This window comes from Colletes gigas, unplaced genomic scaffold, assembly GCF_013123115.1.
Source record: "Colletes gigas isolate AHSC1104 unplaced genomic scaffold, ASM1312311v1 Colletes_gigas_Sc00020, whole genome shotgun sequence".
NCBI classification, from domain to species: Eukaryota; Metazoa; Arthropoda; class Insecta; order Hymenoptera; family Colletidae; genus Colletes; species Colletes gigas.
The window spans coordinates 4130855-4154913 of record NW_025106649.1 but is presented as its reverse complement, the minus strand read 5'-3'; the positions used below and the strand labels follow the sequence as shown (position 1 = coordinate 4154913).

The 24059-nt window shown below is 39.0% G+C and overlaps 1 protein-coding gene across 8 annotated transcripts in view; it reads right to left on the bottom strand.

The window, feature by feature from the left end:
• The window catches only part of LOC122400914 (ADP-ribosylation factor-like protein 4C), a 71850-nt gene that overhangs the window by 45532 nt on the left and 2259 nt on the right, over window positions 1-24059 (bottom strand). For 3 of the 8 annotated variants that reach the window (XM_043402668.1, XM_043402663.1, XM_043402669.1), the window contains exon 1: window positions 20037-20337. Coding sequence is in view for 1 of the 8 variants with exons in the window: in XM_043402671.1 (XP_043258606.1) it covers window positions 16388-16538 (151 nt within the window). In the remaining 7 variants the exon portion in view is untranslated. Of the gene's footprint in view, window positions 1-14318; window positions 14680-16387; window positions 16565-20036; window positions 20338-21503; window positions 21663-24059 lie in introns of those variants that run through there. The other 5 variants (XM_043402665.1, XM_043402671.1, XM_043402667.1 and 2 more) reach the window with 4 other exon arrangements.

The following is a 24059-nucleotide window of genomic DNA, read 5'->3' as shown; positions in this document are numbered from 1 at the left end:
CCTCGCAACTGAAAATAATTTTTTCAGAACGATATGAAATTTTTTAATCTGATTTTTTAATAACTTTTTATCGAAGCCTCAATCAAGAAATTGATACTCTTGATTTTCGTCTTATTTTGGCCTCTAAAATCTCCTATTAAAATTTTTCCCAAGGGTGACCGAATACCTTGTATAGTTTCATGCCCCTAGTGGCAATACTGTGAACTACAAAAACTCTTGTTCTGACGGCGAATGGCTAATATTCAAATGAGTTTTTGAGGTTAGAATAGTATTAAGCGGTTAATACGTAGGTTTTTTCGGTAGGGCCAGCTATTAGTATCGAGAATATAAGCAAAACTAATAGACGGTCTCCATGGCTGACTATTAGATAGTGTTCAAGATTGATGTACAACTAATAGTCGGCCGTCAAAACACAGAACAGCCGACTTTTGAATCTAATAATACGATGTCGTCCATTATTCTACCACTGTTATTTCCGTCCGAGATAGTGCTTACGAACATTTTAAAGCAGTACAGTGTTTCTGCTGGTAATTAATTTTTTATATGTTCAAACGGAAACAACAGCGGTAGAAGAATGGACGGCAACTAAATCGTTCACAAAGATAAACAAACTTTAAAGTCGATTTTCTCAAAAACGGAATACTGGGAAAAGAAATGTTATATCAAATTGTTTTCTTATTTTTTCACGTAGAATCCTGTATAGCAGAATCATACATACTATTCCGTCGAGCCGAAAGGCGGCAAGCGACAAAGGAAGCGGCTTTGATTTGCGTCGTACTGGACACACATATAAGGACAGAGCTCCCGATCGTTCGGGTCAGAACCAAGCAGAATCAGTTAGAATCAATTAGAATCAGTTAGTATCACGAGAGAAGCATACCAACAATTGATCCATCCACTATCACACCAAAATCGATACATATCTCATGCCTGAATGCCGATTTGGGTTCTGAAGAATCAAAGGTAGCTAAATAAAAGGACCAGATCAAGTCCAGGGGCGTGACCCTGTTCCTTGAGTGTAAGACATTATCAACTAATATGGCCATTAGGACCAGTTGAAGATTCATATTCTATTTGTTCCTCCGGTTAGGGGCTAATCTGCTTACTACTGATGGAAACATTGGAGAAACGAGTGCAGTAGGCTGCACTCCAAATTCTTCCACGTTCGCAATGCATCTGCCATAACTCTTGTGAAGTAGGGTGACAGTCATCTGGGCGAAAATAGCGCTGACTTTATTTGCCGAAGCTCGTATTTATCACATAGCATTTCTATTATTGCTATAAAATCTGAGACACTTTTAGCCAGCAACTTGCCTGTTACTGCACGTCTATTTAAGTAAATTAACACTAAAATGTGAAGATCGTCAGTAAGACCTTCTTGGTTGCTATCGTCCACTGACTTCTCTCCTCAATCAATCCTACAGCTTAATCGAAAGGTTCTTCTCTCCTTGGTGTTCTCAGTCTCCCACAATTGGGTAAACTTCCTTCTCAAAACATCAGAACCAAAGCCCTGGTATCTGCATACATCTACCATTCTGCAGACACCTTGCCCTCAAGGATGACCACAATCATTTCTTGGGGGCTTCAATAGTAGCCCCCAGTCACTCTGAGGTAATCCTGCCATCTCGAGCATAGAAGCCATCTGCGCTTTAGCTCCCTGGCTTATGTCTCTTACTGCCATTGAACCCTGCTTATCAAGAAAGGTGGTCAGTGCTGAGGTCCATTCTTCTAAATTCATAGCCTCAAACTGGGCAGTATAGCAAATACATCCTCCTCTCTGATCCTTTCGAAACCATTAGGGAATAACGTATGAAACTCTTGGAGCACTTCCGCTCGGGAACGTGGTGTGTCGAGGCTTTCCTGGGCATATCTAAATAAGTTTCTGGCTGTGTAGGAGAGGTCTGAGTGGTTCCTGACTCTGTTTTGGGTCTTTTGTCCCAGAGAGGAAGTAGACAAGGCTACCTTCTACAATAACACCCAAAATGCAGCAGCCTGGAGCAATGAGTTGCATCCAAAGATCACGTCTGCAACAACAACAAACAACAGCCAGTTCTCGAAGGATCAAGAACAACCGAGAACGATCGAGAGTGATCCGTGACACGTGCCTCCTATCGATTTTTGCCTCCACGGAACGCAACACATTGTTTCTATACGGCACAAGACCTTTCACGCTAACAAAATATTCGTTACAACTTTATAAATATTAATGTTTTGATCCATATTTATTCGAACTTTTCTACTGCGTTTAGCAAATACATATTGTCTACCTCAAAAGTTAGGAAGCCTTTTTTGTATCATCCTGCATAACTGACTCTACTAAACTATTTGTGTGCAATAATTAATAACTCCTTGTTTTCTGTAAAGAGAAATTAACAGGTCTAATTTATATCAATTTCCTGTATAATCAATTCCACAAATTATTAAAAGGAAGAAGGCCTTAAATCTACTTGATCTTTATTTGTTGGGCTACTTGAAAAGTATTGTTTATTTATCACCTATTTCCAGCGTTGGAGTACTTCTTCAATGTATACAACAAGGCTGCCAACGCATCTGACAAACATCTGGAATTTTTGAAAGATAGAGAAAGTCAATGACTCAACGACTGCAGGATTGCATCTAAACTGAAGGTGACCATTTCAAACACTTTCTACACAACCAGTAAAATTATTAATAAGTATTTGAATATTATTAAAATATGATAAGTTTATTACATACAGTTGCCCGCAAAAGTGTTCGTACACGAGTGTAGTGTGACTAATAAGTTTAAAATTCGACATTTTTTGATCAAGTTTTTTTTTTAATATTTTATTTGTTTTAGAATACGCGATTATTTTTCTCAACTTAAGTAATAAACAACTATTTATTAAAAACTTTTTTCGTAGAAATTTTTAACATAATTGTTATTTTTGGACTTTGGTTTATCTATACATCAATATAAGACACCCCTCCCCTCCCCATCACTCTGTAGAATTCGTTTAAATCATTTCCCTGCAGTTTGGATTCTTTTGACTGTTCCGTTTATTTAAGTGGACGAAATCGTGCCGCTTAAAATTCACTTACAAAAAGAATCCCCCGGGGATCAAGTTTAATTACTTGTTTCATTGTCCTCTCTCGAGACGATGTTTAGGTAAAAAGTAATTAACAAAAAATATCGCAAAATTGCACTACTGCTTTGAAAAATGATTTACTTTTTTTAACTTTAATTGCACTCTCCTATTGCGCCTGTAATGTCTGAGATATTAAGTCTGTTCATTTGAATTTATTAAATAGTGACTACGGTTAATTACATCGTATATAATAATTTGGAGGTAAGGTTATCGATGAACATCGATAATAACAAAATCTTATCGATAATTTGATGTATCGATAATATCGTTAATCTGTCAATAAGCCGTATACGTACATACCTGTTAGAAGTTTTACCCTTGACGGTTCTGGGGTAAGTCCCGTGCCGTTCCTCACAGTGCTCTTACCGGAAGGTCCCACGCCTTCCCCACTCCGTGGCCAGATCCTTCAGGACAAAGTCTTTATTTTTCTAGCAGTACGACGTCAGGTCGTCTGCCTCTTTTAACTACTCTCTCTCTATCCCTGAACAATCAATGCCTTGACACGCGCTAGCTGGAGACCCAACGCGGTTGTCCGCTATCGCGTCGCCCGACGCCAGGCCTGTTTAGTCTCATTCGCTCTTTAGGCCACATGCACCCCAAAACTCTGTCATAAATCTATCGTAGACTGAGTGTCCTTCGGTGGTCCTTACTTTCGATTCTCTTGGAAAATGCATTGCCGCTAACACGGCCAATCTGACATGCATCACGCTCTCGGGAAGCATCCATTCGCACATCTGTTTTTACTTCCCAATTGCAACCCACTTGATTACTATGCACTTCACACCAGTATATGACAATCGTACATTCCATGCTGTATATAGGCCATATCCACCACACAATCAGATGTCACCTAGTCCGACGTCTCAGCGCTTTACAGAGTTCGTGATCATCTTTCCCATCGCCCTTTCCGACGTCTTTACGCTTTACGGAGTTCGCGAATGTGCTGTATATTATCTCTTTACTCAACTCTTTTCTAATCTGCAGCCTCTACGCATGTCACCTTTACCGACGCTATGCCGCGCTTTACGGAGTATGTGATCATGCTTGTGCTACCAATAACAATATGCAACCAAATGTATCTTGTAATATCTCAATAGTCAAATACATCTCATAATAATTTTGTATAATGCAGTAAATTACTCAACCATTTCTTTTAAGTAGCTCTTGTATATTTCTATTACAATATTAAGTTACTAGCGCACATCGAAATAAACATACTTTTACATAAGGAGTACATAAATACAATTCAACTAATGCAACTAAAAGAAACGTAATAAGCGAAATGCTACTTAGCATAGTTTACAACACTAAAGTATTAAACAACAAAATATTATATTTGCGTACGCTAACACGGCTATTAAACCGACTCGATATCTTCATTTTCACTTTCAAAGTCTCCTTGCCAATCACCCCTCCAAGCTCTTAAACGGTCTTTGGGAACCGTTTGGGGTCTACCTGACTTCCCTAAAATTTCATAGCGGTCGTTTGTTAGGACTTTTAAAATGGTGAACGGGCCTATGTATTTATCCTGTAATTTCGCTCTCCTGTCATCAGCAGGTTTAAGAAATACTGTATCGCCCTCCTCGAATACAACATTATTCCTGCGTGCCTTATTAAATCTAGTCTCCTGAGCTATCGCGTTTTCCTCTAGTCGTTTAGCTGCCACGTTTCTGTCGCTAAGCACATCAACTATCTCATTTGTCGGTGGTAATGCTTCTTCCGCGCGCATTATAGTACCTGAGCCCTGTTCTAATCCAAACAATAATCTACTAGGCGCGAATCCAGTCGACTTTTGTACGGTTGTATTTAAAGTGAGCATTAGCTTAGCCAACTTGCTCGACCATTCTGACCCTTTTTTTGTTTCTACGGTAAGGAGATTCGTTACGGTTGCCACATACCGCTCGGCTTGCCCATTGGCCCGTGGAGCCCCGGTAGCAATGAAATGTACCTCACTTCCATGTTTTTCTATAAACTGCTTCACCGGTTTATATGTGAAATTTGTACCTCTGTCTAAAATTACTAAGCGCGGTATTCCGAACAAAGTGATTCTTTCTTTGAACACTTGTAATGTCTCCGTGCCGCTTAAAGTTTTTAATGGTATCAACTGTATATATTTTGTGAACGCATCTACGATTATTAAAATATGTTGATAACCTTCTTTGGTAGCAACAAATGGACCAACACAATCACAGTGTATAGTATCAAACGGTAACGATTTTTTCGGTATTGAATGTAAAAATCCCTGACGCGGTCCTGTATGGCGCTTGGAGACTATACAAGTGATGCAATGATCGATATATTTTTTTACAAATGTACGCATCCTTGGATACCAATACTTCTGTGCTACACGATCATATGTTTTGTCGAACCCAACGTGGCAGTTTTCATCGTGATACAGACGCAGCACTGCAAGTCTGCTTCCTTTAGGAACAAAACTACGATATATTATCCGCCCGGTGTCCCTACGTATTTTCCTACACAAAATTCCGTTTCTTATTTCAAAATCCGACGCGATGGTATGATTTGATTGTACTTTGCTTATAATATTTTGAGTCTCTTCGTCTTTTTTTTGTACTACTTCTAACCAGGACCCCTCGCAAACAAAATCCACTCGGTAATCTCTACGTGGGTTCCTACTCAGGTAGTCAACATGTTCTACCTGCTTGCCTTTTCTATATTCTAATTCAAAGGTGAAGTCCTGCAGAAAGACCCACCACCTAGCAATTCGCGGCACGATATCCCTTTTTGTACTGGTGGCTTTTATAGCATTGCAATTGGTTACAATTTTGAAATTGATCCCTATAAGATAGACACGGAAATGCTTCAGTGCATTCACAATCGCTAATGTCTCCAATTCGTAGGAGTGGTAACGTGATTCTTCGGGTGTCGTGCGTCTACTATAATATGCTATGACTCTAAGTTCACCCTCCGCCTTTTGAAACAGAATTGCCCCATAGCCAATAGAACTAGCATCGGTATGTAGCTCCGTCTCCCTTCGAGGGTCGAAAATAATCAAAAGAGGTTTTGTGCTCAAGCGTTGTAAAATATATCTTCGCGCTTCCTCCTGTTCATTACTCCAAATCCACGGTTCATTTTGCCTAGTTAGCCTTGTAATGCACGCCGTCCGCACTGCAAATTCAGGTATGAATTTGCGGAAATAGCTCGCAAGTCCCATAAACTGTCGAACCTGCTTCACGTTGGTCGGTACGGGTGCCTCTAACAGAGATTTAATTTTCCCCGCCCCTGGTCTAATGCCGTCCGCGGATATTTCCCTCCCCAGATACTCTATGTGTGTTTTAAAAAAGGAACATTTTTTTAGATTCAATGAAAATCCCGAATCGTCGAGTGCCTTTAAAACAATATCTAAGCGTTGGAGCGCCTCTTGAATCGTTTCTGCCAGAATCAGTATGTCGTCTATATAAACCAATGCTATCGTGTCTCTCAATTTTCCCAGAGCTTTGTTTATCGCGCGCTGAAATACGGCAGGTGTATTACAAAGCCCAAACGGTATTCTAAGGAACTCATAATGTCCGTCAGGTGTTACAAATGCTGTCTTTTCTACTGAATCGTCCGCAATTGGAATTTGATAAAATCCTGACGCCATATCTAGTGTTATAAAATGTTTCGCTTTTCCTAACCGGTCTAATTGATCTTCAATTAAAGGTAACGGAAACCTGCCCCTCACCGTGAATCTATTCAAAGCCCGAAAGTCCACACACATGCGATCCTCGCCATTCTTTTTCTTTACCAGGATAATAGGGCTCGCGTAAGGCGACGTACTCTCCCGAATAATGTTGTTTTCGAGTAACTCCGCTATGATTTCCCGAACCTTCTCTCTTTCCGTAATGGATAGTCTATAAGGTCGATAACTCACCACGCGATTATCCTTGGTAACGATTCGCATCTCCCCGGTACTTACGCTTCGGACCTTGCTTCCTGTTACTATCATGTGTTCGTATCGTTTTAGTACTTCCATCAGGTCCTCGCGTGTCTTCCCTTCTAATCCCTCTGCAACGCAGCAAAGTAGATCGGCTTCTTGTCTACCCTCTTCGATCTCCGAGACGCGTTGCAGCTTCGTCGTGCCGTCGGGATTGGTGACGATCCGTATTCCTCCATTGCTTAATACGTTCTTGCCCACTATTAAGTCGAACGGAATGGCATCCTCCGGAACAACAAACAGGTCCAGTTCGACCGCTACTCCTTCTGTTTGGATCACAGCCGTCGTACTCCCGATTGTCGTGGCAACAGAGCTTGACAACCCTCTAATGGTGGTCGCGTATGGTTCTATTTTGCAATTAGCCCGTCGAGCTACCCCTTCTTTAACGAGGGAACAAGTTGCTCCACTGTCTATAAGACTGTCTTTTATCAGAGAGTCACGTAGGAGAATGGGTGTGAGTGTATGTTCTATCGAGTAACAAATATTTGTCTGGTGGTTTGCTGCGGTTAGGTCAGGTTTTCTACCTGAACCGTTGTTTTCATGTGCTGTACGTTGCTTGATCCAACAGCTATCTTCCGCGTGCCCCCTTTTGGAACAAAAGGCGCAGGTAACGACTCGTCTTTCTGGGCTGCGCTTCGGTGACCTGCGTCTTTCTGGCGTATGACCCCTGTCCAACCGTGGTCGTTTCGGGCAAAACTTGGTCGTGTGCCCCACGTTGTCGCAGGTATAGCACCTTTTATGTAGGTATGACGATCCTCTTCCGTCTCGTCGTTCGCGCGCTTCACGCCCCCCTGCTTGACTGGTTTTAGCCTTCGTGAATTGGGCCATCCCTATCGACAATTCCGCGGTCGTTTGATAACGCGCGTTTATTAGTGATTGTCGCACAGTTGGGTCCGTCACATGCCCAATTACCAAACTGATCAGCTCGGACTGCTTAAATTGTATCTGCGTTTGACTGTAGAATTTTAGCTTTTCCCGTGCGTATTCGGAGTATGAACTGGCCGAATCGCTAATGTAATTTACGGCACGCATTAAACGATCACACAACCTGTCCTCGGAAACGAAAAACGAACAAATGTCTTCGCGAAACTGGACCCACGTTCTAGGGTTGCCTTCCCACGTGTTGTACCACCTCTTCGCGGGTCCGGATAAGGCATGCGTGGCAAGACTCAATCGACTTGACGAAGGTAATTTTTCCGTAATTCGCTCGACAATGTCGCACCACCTATTGGCGTCCTCACCAACATCCTCACCCCCGAATTCAGGAATCGCGTCGACCTCTTTGGTCGAGCCTTCGGCAGACATAGTCGGAACTGCACTTGCCGCATAACTTTCCATAAATTTACGGAAAAGAGTTTCAATGGATGTAGCTCCTTCGCTTGAATTCGCCATTACCACACACTCAATTGTCTAAACGAAATTGTTCACAAGCACGCGTAACAACTAAATTTAAAGTAGTCTAGAAAAAGGGTTCAAGTCACTAAAAACACAGAATAGAGTCAAGTCTCAGATAGTTGCACGTCACACACACACGTGTTGAATTGTATCGCGGTCAACGCACCACAACAACCACACCTGTAAATCAGGATAACACTTTGATCAATTCGCGTGTTAGATTCTATCCCGCTTCTGATGTTAGAAGTTTTACCCTTGACGGTTCTGGGGTAAGTCCCGTGCCGTTCCTCACAGTGCTCTTACCGGAAGGTCCCACGCCTTCCCCACTCCGTGGCCAGATCCTTCAGGACAAAGTCTTTATTTTTCTAGCAGTACGACGTCAGGTCGTCTGCCTCTTTTAACTACTCTCTCTCTATCCCTGAACAATCAATGCCTTGACACGCGCTAGCTGGAGACCCAACGCGGTTGTCCGCTATCGCGTCGCCCGACGCCAGGCCTGTTTAGTCTCATTCGCTCTTTAGGCCACATGCACCCCAAAACTCTGTCATAAATCTATCGTAGACTGAGTGTCCTTCGGTGGTCCTTACTTTCGATTCTCTTGGAAAATGCATTGCCGCTAACATACCTATAATACTGACTTTGAACGAACCCTGTTATGAAAATCGATTTAACAAAATGTTTTCATCCCATTTGGCCGTAGCTGATCTGAGATAGCGCGAGAAATCACCTTCGTCTGGAAATCGGCGCCCTCGTATCGAGACACGATTATAATCGCCACGTGCACTCGGTAACGGCATTCTCCGACGTTGTTCCCGCCAGCGAAAGCAGCTTGTTACGATGCTAGGCAAATCCCGTGTTTGGAACACGACACCTACGAGCCCTCGGATTTCGTGTAGTAACAGATGCGGACTGATTAGACGATTGTTTTCTCAGCTGCTGTCATCCGAGACATGTTATAATCGTTTGTTTTCGCTAAACAGGTCTAAAACGTCGAAACGTTCTAACGCGTATATTCCCTCTCCCCCCGAACAGCCCCTAGTCCTCGCAACCGGTGGTAAGTTTGACGTTCTCGTTTCAAGGTCTGATTAGATTTTGTGCATAATCAGCTCACGAATAATGACGATTACAAGTCTTGTAGTTTTTTAATTATTCCGTTTTATATAAATCTTAAGACAGATTAAGATCGAATAAGGCTGACACTCGCCTTCTTTCTCGATTTCCCAAAGTTGAAGCGAAGTGCCAATCTCACATAATGTGGCTCTTGCGGTAGCATACATATGTCTTCTATCTCCACCACTCCGTTAGACGCTATGGAAGTTCGTCGTTTCTAGTGTCGACGTCTATGCACTCAATTATGCTGAATCTGGCCACACTGATTCGAGAATTCGTCTTCGATCCTACACTCCTACCCGGACCCTGTCAATAACGTCAGCCATACGCGGGGTTGGCAGATCATTGATTCGCTCCTTCCAACAACGGTCGCTCTCGCTAACTCCGCACTACCTTCCATAGCCCTGTTACATATCACTCATGCATGGGACCGAAACGTTTGATGGCGTGGGAGTAGGCCCGATCATCTAGCGTACAACCCCTCGAACGGGGTTAACTCATGTCATATGTGAGCACCCGGCCCAATTTTCATTACCTTATATGGTAATGCCCCGCCACTGTAAGGGCTCAATTTCTAGTATATAAAACTCTCGCCAAAACGTTACTTTGACACTCGAGGCAAGATCGGGCTATAAACCCCATCAAGCAACGTACCTACCTTAGCGGTTTTATTAGTGAGTGTTCATTAGACTAATCGAAAAGTAGCTCCCGCGAACGCGCCGCGTACAAGCCGACATAGAACTTTCGCCGTCAAAGCAACCTAGCAATAGTACTAGCTCTGTTAATTGACCATTGACATCGACTAGAATATATTCAAGTAGTTATCCTCACTTGCATTACTCACTTAACACAACCCTGAATCCTATTAACAGTAAGACTAGGGGTATCTCACAAACCCGGTACACCTTTACCGCTCGAGGTATACCATTACGATAGAGTAAGATCCTAAAAACATTCTAAAAACCTACGTGGCTCCCAGGGTATAACGCCTGGTTCGTCCACTCCTTCTAGCGGCTCCCAGGGTATAGAGCCCCTGGTTCGTCCGTGAAACTATACATTTTTCTTATAAATCTAACCCCTTGGCTCCCAGGGTATAGAGCCCCTGGTTCGTCCGGAACTCCTTTCTCATTCCTAACCATACGTAAAACCATCGGTCGAGTACTGCCCTCTATCGAATCCAGGATTTCGCGCTCGCGCTCGTAACAGCCCTAAGTTATTGCGGCTCGCCGTCCATCCTCAATTCCGATTCGGGCCCTGCCAAATAACGTCAACCACACGCGGTGTTGGCAGAGTATTACAGTAGCGCCCACACAAGTGATCGGATTTTTGACCACTTAAATGACCAGATTTATCCTCGCCAATTCTTAGATGCCAAGCGGCTTCGAACATCGAGCGTGTCAAGTGTAACTTAACGCCGGTCGTTATCGATACATTGTATGCAGAGTGTTCGGCCACCCCTGGGAAAAATTTTAACGGGAGATTCTAGAGGCTAAAATAAGACGAAAATCAAGAATATCAATTTCTTGACTGAGGCTTCGTTAAAAAGTTACTAACGTTTAAAGTTCCACCCGTAGAACGGCAATCTACTAACAGCTGCGCACGCGTGATAGTGATTCTCACTCAGAAAACTGTAAGGCTGTCGATACGTCGCTAATTGTAAGTAGAGTTTCTCATGCTGAGCGAGAACCACTATCGCGCGCACGCAGCTGTATGCAGGTTGCCTATCTACAGGCACAATTTTAAACGTTAATAACTTTTTAACGACGCCTCAATCAACAAATTGGTATTCTTGTATTTTCTTTTTATTTTGGCCTCTAGAATCCCGCATTAAAATTTTTCCCAGGGGTAGCCGAACACCCTGTATATGTAAGGAAAAATAATTGACTTCTATTAACAATAGAGCACAGTTTCCGTATTTAAGTTTTCATTCCTGAAAAGTTATGCACGAATAATAGTACTATCTCCCTCGAAAATACGGAATTACTACGCCTCCAGTGGCTCACGAAAGTGTTCGAACGCATGCAACAAATAAATGAAACGAAAGAGATATTTATGTTAGAGTTCAGTTTCGAAGATAACATCTTAATAGCTATTAGACACAAGTATCAGGATAATATGTGCAAAATTTCAACTCAATCTAACAGTGTGTATTGAAATTAAGAAGCATTTATTATACAAACGTACTGCATGAGGGTCACGATAGTGTTCGAACGGAAGAAATAATTTACATTTTTCACTACGTTGGTATTTGGTTGGACCTCCTTTTGCCTTAATTACTTCACTTAGACGTCGTCCCACGCTGTGCACCAAGTTCTCCGTCACTGTGGGTTCAATGGAATTCCATATTTGTAATATTTTTTGTTTTAATCCATCCTTTGATAAAATATTGTGGTTTTTTAATCTTCTACCGATTTCGGCGCACAAATGCTCGATGGGGTTCATGTCTGGGCTTTGAGCTGGTGTATGCAGCATATGTGGTGTATTATACATATAATAGCCACTCTTGCATAACAATCTTGGCTTTGTGCTTAGGGTCGTTATCTTGCTGAAAGTAAAAATTTTCTAACAGGCCTAATTTGACAGCACTTTCTTTTAAATTGTCTTTTAAAATATGTAAATATTTGGCCTTGTCTAGAATACCGTCTACAAATACAAGATTTCCTATTCCACTTGCTGCCATACACCCCCAAATCATAACCGAACCTCCTCCGTGTTTCACAGTTGGGCATAAATTTCTCATATTCATTTCCGTATTCGGTTTTCTCCACACATATCGCTGTCCATCCGACCCAAATATGTTAAATTTACTTTCGTCGGAGAAAATAACTCTGTTCCAAAAGTTACAACCTTACTTTCGTATTCTTTTGCAAACTTTAATCGTTTAGTTTTATTCGCTTTACTGATGAATGGCTTCTTCCTTGGTACTCTACCATTAAAATTATTTTTCTGCAGTATTCTGCGGCATAATTCGGGGTGAACAATTTTTCCAAAATCCTCACTAACCATTTGAGCAAGTCTTGTTGCCGAAATAGTCGGATCTTTTTTAATTTCGCGAACAACAATCTTCTGCTCCCTTGCACTTAACTTACTCGGCCGGCCTGCACGCTGTTTGTTTATCACTGTACCTTCAGTTTTTAACTTTTTTATAATATAGTGGACTGTGGACACACTTCTACCTACACACTTAGCTATTTCTCGATACGATTTTCCATCTTTGTGCATCCTCACTATAATTTCCCTTTCGCATATTTGCGTGTCTGTTCTCTTTGAATTCATTGTCACTGAACACACGATAATCGACAACTAACGACATAGAATTTACCATGCGATGCCTAGAGACGGAATCAACTTACAAATGTTTACATATTTTGAGGCAAAACAATGTTTACTTCAATAAATTCCACGCGTTCGAACACTTACGTGACCCTCATGCAGTACGTTTATATAATAAATGCTTCTTAATTTCTATATACAGTGAGTGTAAAAAGTATTCGTACACTAGTTAATTTGAACAAAAATTTTGCAGAACCTTGTTTATTACAAAAGTATGTTAACAAAAACATACTTACATATTCTTAGAAATCTCTGGAACAAATGTCATTAACAACAAATTATTTATTTACATTTATTATGAAAATATTAACAAATTTCCAGAAATTGGCGTGAAATATACGTGTAATAAGTATTCGTACACTTCTAATTTTACAACAAAAATTGTAAATTTTAGTATATAAACGTAACAAAAATCAGTCTATTTGCTATTTTAGTATCTAGTGGGATTTCCTTTAGATTGTATAATCGCTTTAAGCCTTTGCGGCATTGAATTTACTAAATTTTTGGTTATAGTACTAGAAATTTTGTTCCATTCCTCTAAAAGTGCATTTTTTAAATCTTGTTTCGAAGAAATGTGATGGTCTCGAATTTTTTCTTCAAGATGACTCCATAAGTGCTCTATCACATTTACGTCTGGAGACTGTGGAGGGATTTTTAATTGCTGCGGCACATTATATAGGATCCACTGACATGTATTATAAGCATTATGCTTTGGATCATTATCTTGCAAAAATATATAATTGCCCTGTAACTGCATTTTATTTGCACTAACCTGAAGATGCTCTTTTAGAATATCGATGTACATTTTGTGATCCATGATACCATCGATAAAATGGAGGGATCCAACCCCGCTCGCACTCATAGAGCCCCAAACTGTGACTGATCCTCCTCCATGCTTTACGGTCGCCTTCAAATTTCTTTTTTCGTACTCGGTATTTTTTTTCCGCCATACTGTACATTGTCCATCTGACCCAAATATGTTAAATTTACTCTCATCAGTAAATATAATACGGTTCCAGTGCTCCATAGGAACATTAACGTACTCTTTCGCGAATCGCAATCGATTCTTTCTATTAATTTCATTTACGAAATATTTCTTACGAGCTACCCTGCCGTGATATGACTAGTGTACGAATACTTTTTACACTCACTGTATGTACACTGTTGAATTGAGTTGAAATTTTGTACATATTATCCTGATACTTGTGTCTAATAGCTATTAAGATGCTATCTTCGAAACTGAACTCTAACATAAATATCTCTTTCGTTTCATTTATTTCTTGCATGCGTTCGAACACTTTCGTGAGCCACTGTATGTAAGAGTGTGCCGCTAAAGTCGAATGGTGTGGACTACGAATGTTGAGGATCAAACGTGCGAAGTGGTCCCTTTGCGCCTGTGCCGTCCCGCTCGTCATTTTCTCATCGGTCTACGATACCTGACTCTTCTCCTCATCGAACAGTACCACCCGAGCGACCCGACGCTCCCCGAACCGTCCCGCCGGAACGACCCAAGACGCTCACCGAACTGTACCGCCGTCGAACACTAACTGTAAGTTCCGTTAGCTTTAAACTGTCGTAGTTCGTAAGCCGCATGCCGTCTTATAAACGTCATGTAATCGTCCACAAATAAATCTTGTTAAACCGCCACACCGTCTACTCTTCTCACTCTCCGTCATGAACTCCGGCTAACCGACCGGGTCGGCGACAAACTCTTCCTCCAGTTGCCCCGGACCGTACTCGCCGCCAGAGTACGGTCACAACGTGAATATCCAGAGGAATGAGTGGTGTTCTTCCACTAATGCAGTGTTTCCCAACCTTATTCAAGTCGAAACCCAAATAATAGCTAAATAAAGTTTAACACAACGACATCATTTTTACTTATAATTACCGCTTGAGGAATCGATTGGAAAACTTATGTTGGTAATAAAAAAAATAATAACTCCCAATTCCGCTTTGAAAAAAAAAGTTACATACAGAAGTATTCTTAGTAGAGTAAAAAAATTATTCTGTACAAAAAGATTTTAAAATATAACTCTAACTTAATATTTTTAAATCGATTTAATACGATCGTGAGTATTAATCTATTAAATTATTCGTTCATGATATCGGGGCACATAAATTAACAATTTCAAACAGTTTTATTACATTTAAGAGTGAAGATTCAGGATTCAGAATTACAAATTGTTAAAACATCTATGATAAAAGATTTGAAATTAACGTTAATCGCGTTGTCCATAAATGAACAGTACTTTAATGCTGCAGAATAGACAAGATGTCCAAGTTTTGACTTTTAACCCGATGGTCACACGTGTATGCATCGTTCTTTGACAGTTCAGTTGCGCGCGTAATTATTGGAAATCCATTACTTCTGAATGAAAAATCTTCCACGATGGCACGAGCTTCGCATTCCGCTTGAATCTTCAATAACGCCGATACTCGCCACATAATATTTATTTTTTCCCCGATAGTATTCGTGTTTCGCTACGTTAAAATTTTGACACCAAATTCGCCACATTCCCGCTTTAATAACCCCGCGATCAAAAGCGCCGAAATCGCTCCACGAAATACCCAACAAGAACACATTTTATTACGGCGAAACTGTATGAAATCTCAAGAATGCAATTCTTCGCGTGCCGTAAATAATTTTGTGATATGAATTTTCTGACATCGTCATGATAAAATATTATTTTGTTTCTAATCAATAATCTCGGAAATTTTGCAGGTACCGATTCTTGTAATTTTTCTAATTGGACAAAGTTTATATTAAATGTAACAGTTTCATTATTTGGTCTCAATTCAAAATGAAAAATGGGATATCGTTGTGATGATTTTTATTTAAGAATTTAGATTCCACTCCGCTTCGAGTTTTGATATTACTCCTATTTTCCCTCAAATTGTTACAATTGTTATTCTTGGTATTTTAAAAACACGAAATATTCCCTGAACAAATAAATTTCATTTTTCTCCTATTAAATTACGAATTCTATCCTTGTCGAACTAACAATAAGAAGAACACACGTATTTATGAGATGATGGTAGTTAGTGAAAAAAAAACAAAGTGTTCGTGTGATATCCACGTAGTCGATATTACAGAAGACATTGGCTGCCAAACGACACTTACGTAAATAAAATGATGCGTAAAGGATTTTGAAGATATAAATTTTAGAAATATTTAAAAACTAATGGACACCACATCGGAAGAATTAGCGAAACATCGAGACGAGTGATCTTGATTAAGTGCCGAATGACGAGGAAGAAGACGTAGAAGAAGGAGTTCTAGAAAATGAATTGACATTGCACAATCTGTCAAGAGTTTCAATAATTTAAGACTACTTTTGACTTCTTTTACGACACGAACCCTTTTATGAAACAGACAATGAGACTAAAGCAAACGGTGAAAGAGGAGGTGGTGCTGTGCAGAAACATATTTTGAGGAATGAGGAAGCAGGAAAGTCAGAAAAAAAATTACGATGTATTTCCGTAGAGTCGTACCAAATGTATGTACCTGCTTTACCTTCCATCTCTTCTGTCTCGTTCGCCCTTACCCCCCTAAATCCGGAAACAGCAAGCCCAACCAACCTAACCCTCCTTTTCAGCCTATTCAACGTGGCGAAGACGAGGATGAAGGCCATTATGATGATCCACTTCTGTTTCATGAATATATGAAATAGTTTAAATAATGTACAATAATGTATGTGCAAATATAAGTACGATATACATATAGGGTGTTCGGCCACACATGGGAAAAATTTTAATGAGAGATTTTAGAGGCCAAAATAAGACAAAAATCAAGAATATTAATTTCTTGATAGAGGCTTCGTTAAAAAATTATTAACGTTTAAAGTTCCGACCGTACTGAATTTTTTTCTAGAATGTGGGTAGGATTTCGAGGGTAGGTCTATTCACCAAAAATTATTGTAATTGACCCCCGCAACCGCAAATAATTTTTCCAGAATGATTTGAAATTTTTTAATTTTGTCGAAAAATTTAACACCTCGAATTTTTTTCTCGAAAGTGGCTAGGATTTCGAGGGTATGTCTAATGATAAAAAATGATTGTGATTGACTCCCACAACCGAAAATAATTTTTCCAGAACGATTTGAAATTTTTTTTTTCGCCGAAAATATTGGTACTACCACCCCCTGTCGATTTCTCTTAAAAATTACTTTTTCATTTTTAATAAATTTGTTTGACGGTCTATAGAAAAGTTGTCTAATACTTTTTTGTAGGTACCCATGGGCTCTGCTCCAGAAAAAAATTTCAATGAGATACCTCTTGAGATTACTATTGTAGGAGTTATGGCCATTTGAAAATTGGACCAGTTTTAGGGGGGTTTTCTCACTTTACGGTGTCAAAGAACAAGTTTTTCAATATTGTTAGAATTTCTACATATTCTCCACTTAAATAAGCGTTGTTTGCATTTTGGAACATTAAAATCCTTCAATCCGTTCAGAAGTTATGATGTTTTGATGATACGCATGAAATTTCGGGGAACCATTTCTGGCCACAGATTACATTTTCGGTAAAGAATTTTTTTCTTGAAAGTGCGAAGGATTTCGGAGGTATGTGTATTCACCAAAAGTGATTGTAATTGACTCTCACGATCGAAAATAATTTTTCCAGAACGATTTGAAATTTTTTTTTCGCCGAAAAATTTGTCTATCTTTCTAAATTTTTTTCTTTAAAGTGCGTGGGATTTCGGGGCTATGTGTATTCACTAAAAATGATTGTTATAGACCCCCGCAACTAAAAATAATTTTTTCCAGAACAATTTGAAATTTTCTAATTTTGTCTAAAAATGTCAATACCTACTCGAATTTTTTTCTCGAAAGTGGATAGGATTTCAAGGGTATGTGTATTCATAAAAAATGATTGTAATTGAGCTCCGCAACCAAAAATAATTTTTTCAGAACAATATGAAATTTTTTAATTTAATTTTATAATAACTTTTTAATAAAGCCTCAGTTAAGAAATTGATATTCTTGATTTTTGTCTTATTTTGGCCTCTAGAATCTCCCATTAAAATTTTTCCCCGGGGAGGCCGAACACCCTGTATGTATGCTCTCTGCCTTATAATTTTCCTAATCGGATTTCCTTTTTTCTAATTTATTTCATTGTAGGAATACAACAGTAATTATTATAGTTAAGGTTTGTGGGTGTCAAAATTATACACGTTAAAAATTCAGGGGAAGCATGGAAGCAAAATCATCATTTTATATTTGACTTATTCGAATAACACGCTTTGGGTAGCCAGGACACCGGTCATTGAACAATCGTGAGTATTTTGATAATTGTGAGTGATTTGAACTCCCCCATTAATCAAACAAATGTATTATCCAAATCTTAATTGCTTCAAGCGATTTCTTTACTCGTTGACAAATGTCATCAAACAATCATCAAAACTTAAATTTTTCTATTTCTATTTATAATTTCTAAGGTTTGGATCCTCGAAAGCTTGAATCGTCCTTCTGTATACCAAACACCTTCTACGAGAACATCGTTTTCATAACTGTCATATCCCCCGTGAAATATTCCACCATTTCTAGTTGAACGGATCATCACCCTGTAGATTCACCACTAATTGAACAATTAACAGTCTTGAAAAAATTATCCAATTTTAACATGATATTAGCAAGAACGGAACGGCATATAACATGGAAGTATATTCATATAAGACTGTAAAATTTTATTTATTCATTTCCATAACAAAAAACCGTTGTCGCCATGCTGAATCTTTTCAGAGTGACTCTCAAAGATCGAATCTTGAAAGAATGACTCTCAAGATTGAACGTTGGCTGAACAAGAAGCGTTAAAATGTTAAGAAGCACTAATACGGTAAAAAGCATCTTGTTTAAACTGAATGCCTACTTTAAGTTTGTAATTATGCGATAGGACCTTGTGCTCCTAAGGTCCACACATCGGGAATTGTGTGCAAGTATACGTAAATATACGTTAGGGGTGTACAAGAACTCAATGTTCGGGACAAGTCGGGTTGGATCGGGTCGGGTCGGATTCCCGAAAATTTCGAGAACCCAGCTACCGAAACCACGAATGTATTCATTCAAACGAACATAAATGGTTAGTGAGTTTTCGGAATTTTCGGGTATTCGTCCAGATATTTCAGGTTCTTGAATACCTTTAATATACGTATATGTTATACACAGTATATACATATATGTACGTATGATGCGCGTACCGAGACACGAAGCTCTATGAAGGGTATAAAGCCCTTATCTGTGGGTCCCCAGTAAGGGAAGTTCTGAGTTTACGAGAGCATTCGTGTGTTCCTGTAGACGCTATCCGACACGTCGGAAGTATATCAATAACGAGCACATAAGAAATGCTACATGAAACTGCACGTGAAGCAACACGAGTCGTGTTTATAGAACGATTGAATATTTATAAAGCGTGGCAATGACTCCAACTGAATCCTAAATGCACTCTACAGAGTACATCCGACAAAAACGCCGAAAATGTTTGAACTCCGAAAACAAAGCTCTTAGAGCTCTTATACTTTAAAAGCTCGAATAAAATTCACAATTTTGAACATAAAAATTGTGTCAACGTGTAGTAAATGTATTAATAAATGTTTTGAGGGATAATTCAAATATAAGATTGTAAATGAACTTGTAAATACACTTGTACCGACATTACATCACAAAGTTCACAGAAATAAGTTTGTCAAGATGCTAATAGACGTTTAAACAATCACGAAATAGTTCGAATCTTCGGAATAATTCAATCCATGGATATAAATGGCAGAGAAAACCGAAAATACAGCGTAGATGTGCATGTAATTTTCTATCGGGCGCAGCATCCGATGGTACTTGGATAATTTTTACATGGATCAAAGGGAACAAAGTACAGACATTCATTCATAAAGCACGACGAGAGGAACGTAATAACCTTGATTACTCTACAAAGCTGTCACACGATATACAAGCACCATCAGAGATTCATTCACGCGCCATCTCAATCGTGCGACCCTGCCAACGAATTAACAATGGACCACGATGTACCGACACATAACACTTGACAGAATCAGCATTAATAATCACAATTGTTTCCTTTTAAGCGAAGACTTATTTTTTTCGTGTTACATAATCCACGATTTAAATATTGCGAAATTTATAATTAGTACATTCGTAACTCACCATTTTTTTTATGGGAATGTATCCGAAATCCTGGAGACACTTCACAGCTATGCTGACTATGGACGCACAGAACACGTTACATCAACTTTGACACACTTTTCGGGACACTCGGAAGACCGATCGAGAGTATCCTTTTCCGAACGAACAGTTCGAACGATGCTGCGGTCGATTGTTACACAGAGACACTTAAGAATAACTTGATGTTCGGTACCGTGATGTGTAAGTGGATGACATCAAAGCATAACAAAACAATAGTCTGCCGGTTGACATTTACGAACACCGCCCCACAACATCTGACCACCCCAAACACCCGAAACAGACTGGCTCCCGCTATCTTGAACTATATTCTATTTTCGTGGAGCGCCGACAGACGGCGGTACGAGTCAACGCCACGGCGCATTCAACCGCCAATAGGATCACCGTTCATTGAACGGTCCTCCAATGGAAACGAGACAACCTACGTACCGAATTCTCTTTGGAACATCTACGGGGTGTCTGAGAATTTAATGGCGCAAAATCTTTCTGCAAATATCGATTAATGAAAAGACTATCTTTTAACAGAGCACAGACAAAATTTTATCCACAAAAATAATTATGTTCAGTATAAAAATGGAAATTTGTATTTCTCTTTTATATTTCTACAAAATTTCTGATGTTGATGAAAAACTGTAAAACTTGTTAAGATCCAACTGATATTGTTTATAGTATTTCATAATATATTATATTTCATATATTACACGACTTATGATCTGTATATCGTATGATATAGTTCATAACAGATTGATAAAATATTGTATACAAAATTAATGAAATAGGAACAAGGCATAAAATTAAATGAATCACCCCGTATATTGGCTTCGATTTTATAGGCTGTCGGCATTCCGAGTTGGTCCCCCTAAGAAGCGGCAGACGGTCCAAGTCAATTATTTTTAAATAATACAAATTGAAGTCTAAGAATGTAATCCAACAGCGACCGGCTTCGAACAATCTGTCTTTCACTCATGCGATCGAGCCAAACACAATGAACGAGAAAAAAGGAAGACTGAACGCCCACCTCGATTCGTCAAATAATTTATTATGGTCCTCTGAAGCTCTGCCTTTATTTGTTAGTTTTGCGGTTGTGGGATTCAATCGTCAATTCGATCACAAAGCTATCCTTTGTTGCCAATATTATTCAAACTTAAGATCGAAATGCATGCAAATATATTTTTAAACATATACAAAAAACGTAATAAAACATATTCATTATAATTAAAAGATTTAAATCGTGAAAAATCAATCTGACGATTAAAATTGTTCAATTCAATTCATTTGATTGTTCAACAATTTTTAACCGAAATTAAAGTTTGGATTTAAATTTCAATAACAATAAATTGGTAAGAAATACAAATATTCCAGTATTAAAATGAGTTATTGAAATGGAAAAAAAAGGATTTAATATTCAAACTAAAAACGTTAATAGAGTACCTGCAAATGTAAAGTTCGAACAGCTGCATGACGAAGTTCGCATTTGATGTTTCCGCTTGAAATTTCATGGGCAGCATGACTTGCAAATTGTATCTAATAAACCTTGTGTCCGTGCCAAATGCATCTGATTATTGGCAAATGGATGATTTGTCGTTAAATCTGTAAACATATGAGAACATTCGCGTAAGAACTGATTTATTGAATGTCGCGAAATGAAAATATAGAATGTTCAGTAGTTCATGAAAACCATTGGCACGCATGGCCACCTTCTATTTTGAAGCGCATTATAGTAATAAAAAGACACTCTTAAAGAAAATAATGCTTTCAAAAAACAGAAAATTAATACGTCTTAAATAAAAAAAGAAACGTAAGCACTAAAGAAAAAGAATTAATTCACTTAAATGAACGACAATGAACATGTACGAAACAATAGACGTGTAAGAATATATGAAACTCACTTCCCGCTTTTAAAAAACAATGATCACGCTAGAAACTAGATTTGGATAAATCCCACATAGAATTATCGCAGAATAAACAACGTTTAAATATTTCAACTTTAACAAAGTTTGCCGATTATTACCGAATGGACATTTAAATTAGATGTCTAATTTCATCTCTTTCTAAATAGGGAGTTACGCCTCTTAGTATCTCTACTCTTTGACGTATGCGCTACTATTAAATCCATGGACACACTTTCTCCAGAAGTCCTATGCTTAAATTGCATTAAAGCATGAACTATATCATACAAGATAAGAAAATACTAGACAAAAATTAAAAATTTCAATCAAAACAATTTTCTACGATAAAATTACATAACTACATATATGTATAAAAGCTATGCGTTCAAGGTTGTAATAAAAATTACTTATTTTAAGATATATTAATATTTACCGCCTATTATCATGTAATTGCGATATATAATCAAGCATAGGTCTGTTATAAACATTAAATAAAATATTAAATACTTCTCGACATTTCTATTCTTAAAGAAATAATGTTCAATTTATCAATGTGCTTATAACTTGTCCTTGGACGTAACAGTAAAATGATGCATGATACTAACCATACTCGCAAATATTCTATTCAACGGTTTTATGCCGTTAGAGCTCGTAGCAGTGTGGCCAGATTTGGCAAAATTGAGTACATCGACGGCGACACTAGTAACGACGAACTTCCTCGACGTCTAAGTCTAGCGGAGTGGTGGGGAAAGCTAACATATACTACCGCACGAGCTACGTGTACGTGAGCTCGGTAGTTCGCGTAACTTCGGGAAATCGATAAAGAAAGTGAGTGTAAGCTTTTCCTTCTTGCTCTTACGACAGCTGAAATTCGACCTCGTGACAATCGGCATCCGATTCCAAGTCTCAACTGCCCCAGTATTTTTACTTTTCGACCTGTGTAGGTATAAGGAAAGTACCATACCGAACAAAAATTTCGAAAATTTTTTTTACCGAAAATACACGTTTTAAGACCCCCTGATCATATTGTGGCTTTCCCCACCACTCCGTTAGGCGCTAAGGAAGTTTGTCGTTTCTAGTGTCGACGTCGATGCACTCAATCGTGTCAAATCTGGCCACATTGCAGCGACAGCTACATGAAAAGCGCGGTAGCAAAGTCATTGGAAACACTCCTTGCGAATGCATTTCGAAACGCAGGATTTACTACCCCTAACTGGGGAACCAATGAAAAGGCAAGTACATACGAAGGCAAAGGGAAAGCCTCGTCTTCAAAAACGACGCCAAGAACCATTCGTTCTCGTACAGCGAAACCTCTGACACATTACAAATTGTATTTTTATTGTTAAAATAAATCCTTATTTCAAAGTTTCCGTGTATTTTCGCGTCCAAATTTCTGACAGATATCCAATATCCCTATCGATATCCTACAACGGAAAGAAGTATGAAGCAGCAATGCGAAGCAGAGATGCCAGAAAAGCACCGTCGGGTGCACACGCACACATGCCAGATACGCGTACGTGAGCTCGTGGAGTTTCGGAAAGTCGACAAAGGCAAACTGACGCATGCCCTCTTTCTCGATTCTCCGAAGCTGCCCGAAGTAATTTCGGATCGCCTCGTGGGAGTCGAGAGAGAAAGGCTCACATTTGCCTTCTCGCTCTAAACAACTGAAATCCGACCTCCCGTCAACGGCATACGATTTGGATTCTCGAGCCGAGATTCTCGACTGCCCAGGCATTTTTACTTTCCGACCTATGTAGGCGCACATAAGCAAAGTACCCATAATGAAAAAAAAATTTTGTAAAATTTATTTTACGGAAATACACGTTTTAAGACCTCCTGATCATATTTTAATTATTGAAAAAAAAGAAATTTTTTTTATTCCCATGTATGAGCACACATATGTATATTATTAATACGATTGAATATAAATAGCTGAATGAATTTAAATGAAACTTTACATTTAAGTTTTATGTTCTCATTTCAAAGGCGTGTGGACGGATTCAAATACGTGAACACTAAACGTAACGATGTAATTATATTATTTAATATTTACTAACTATTTAACATAAAGAACATAAAAGAAAGACATAAAACGTAA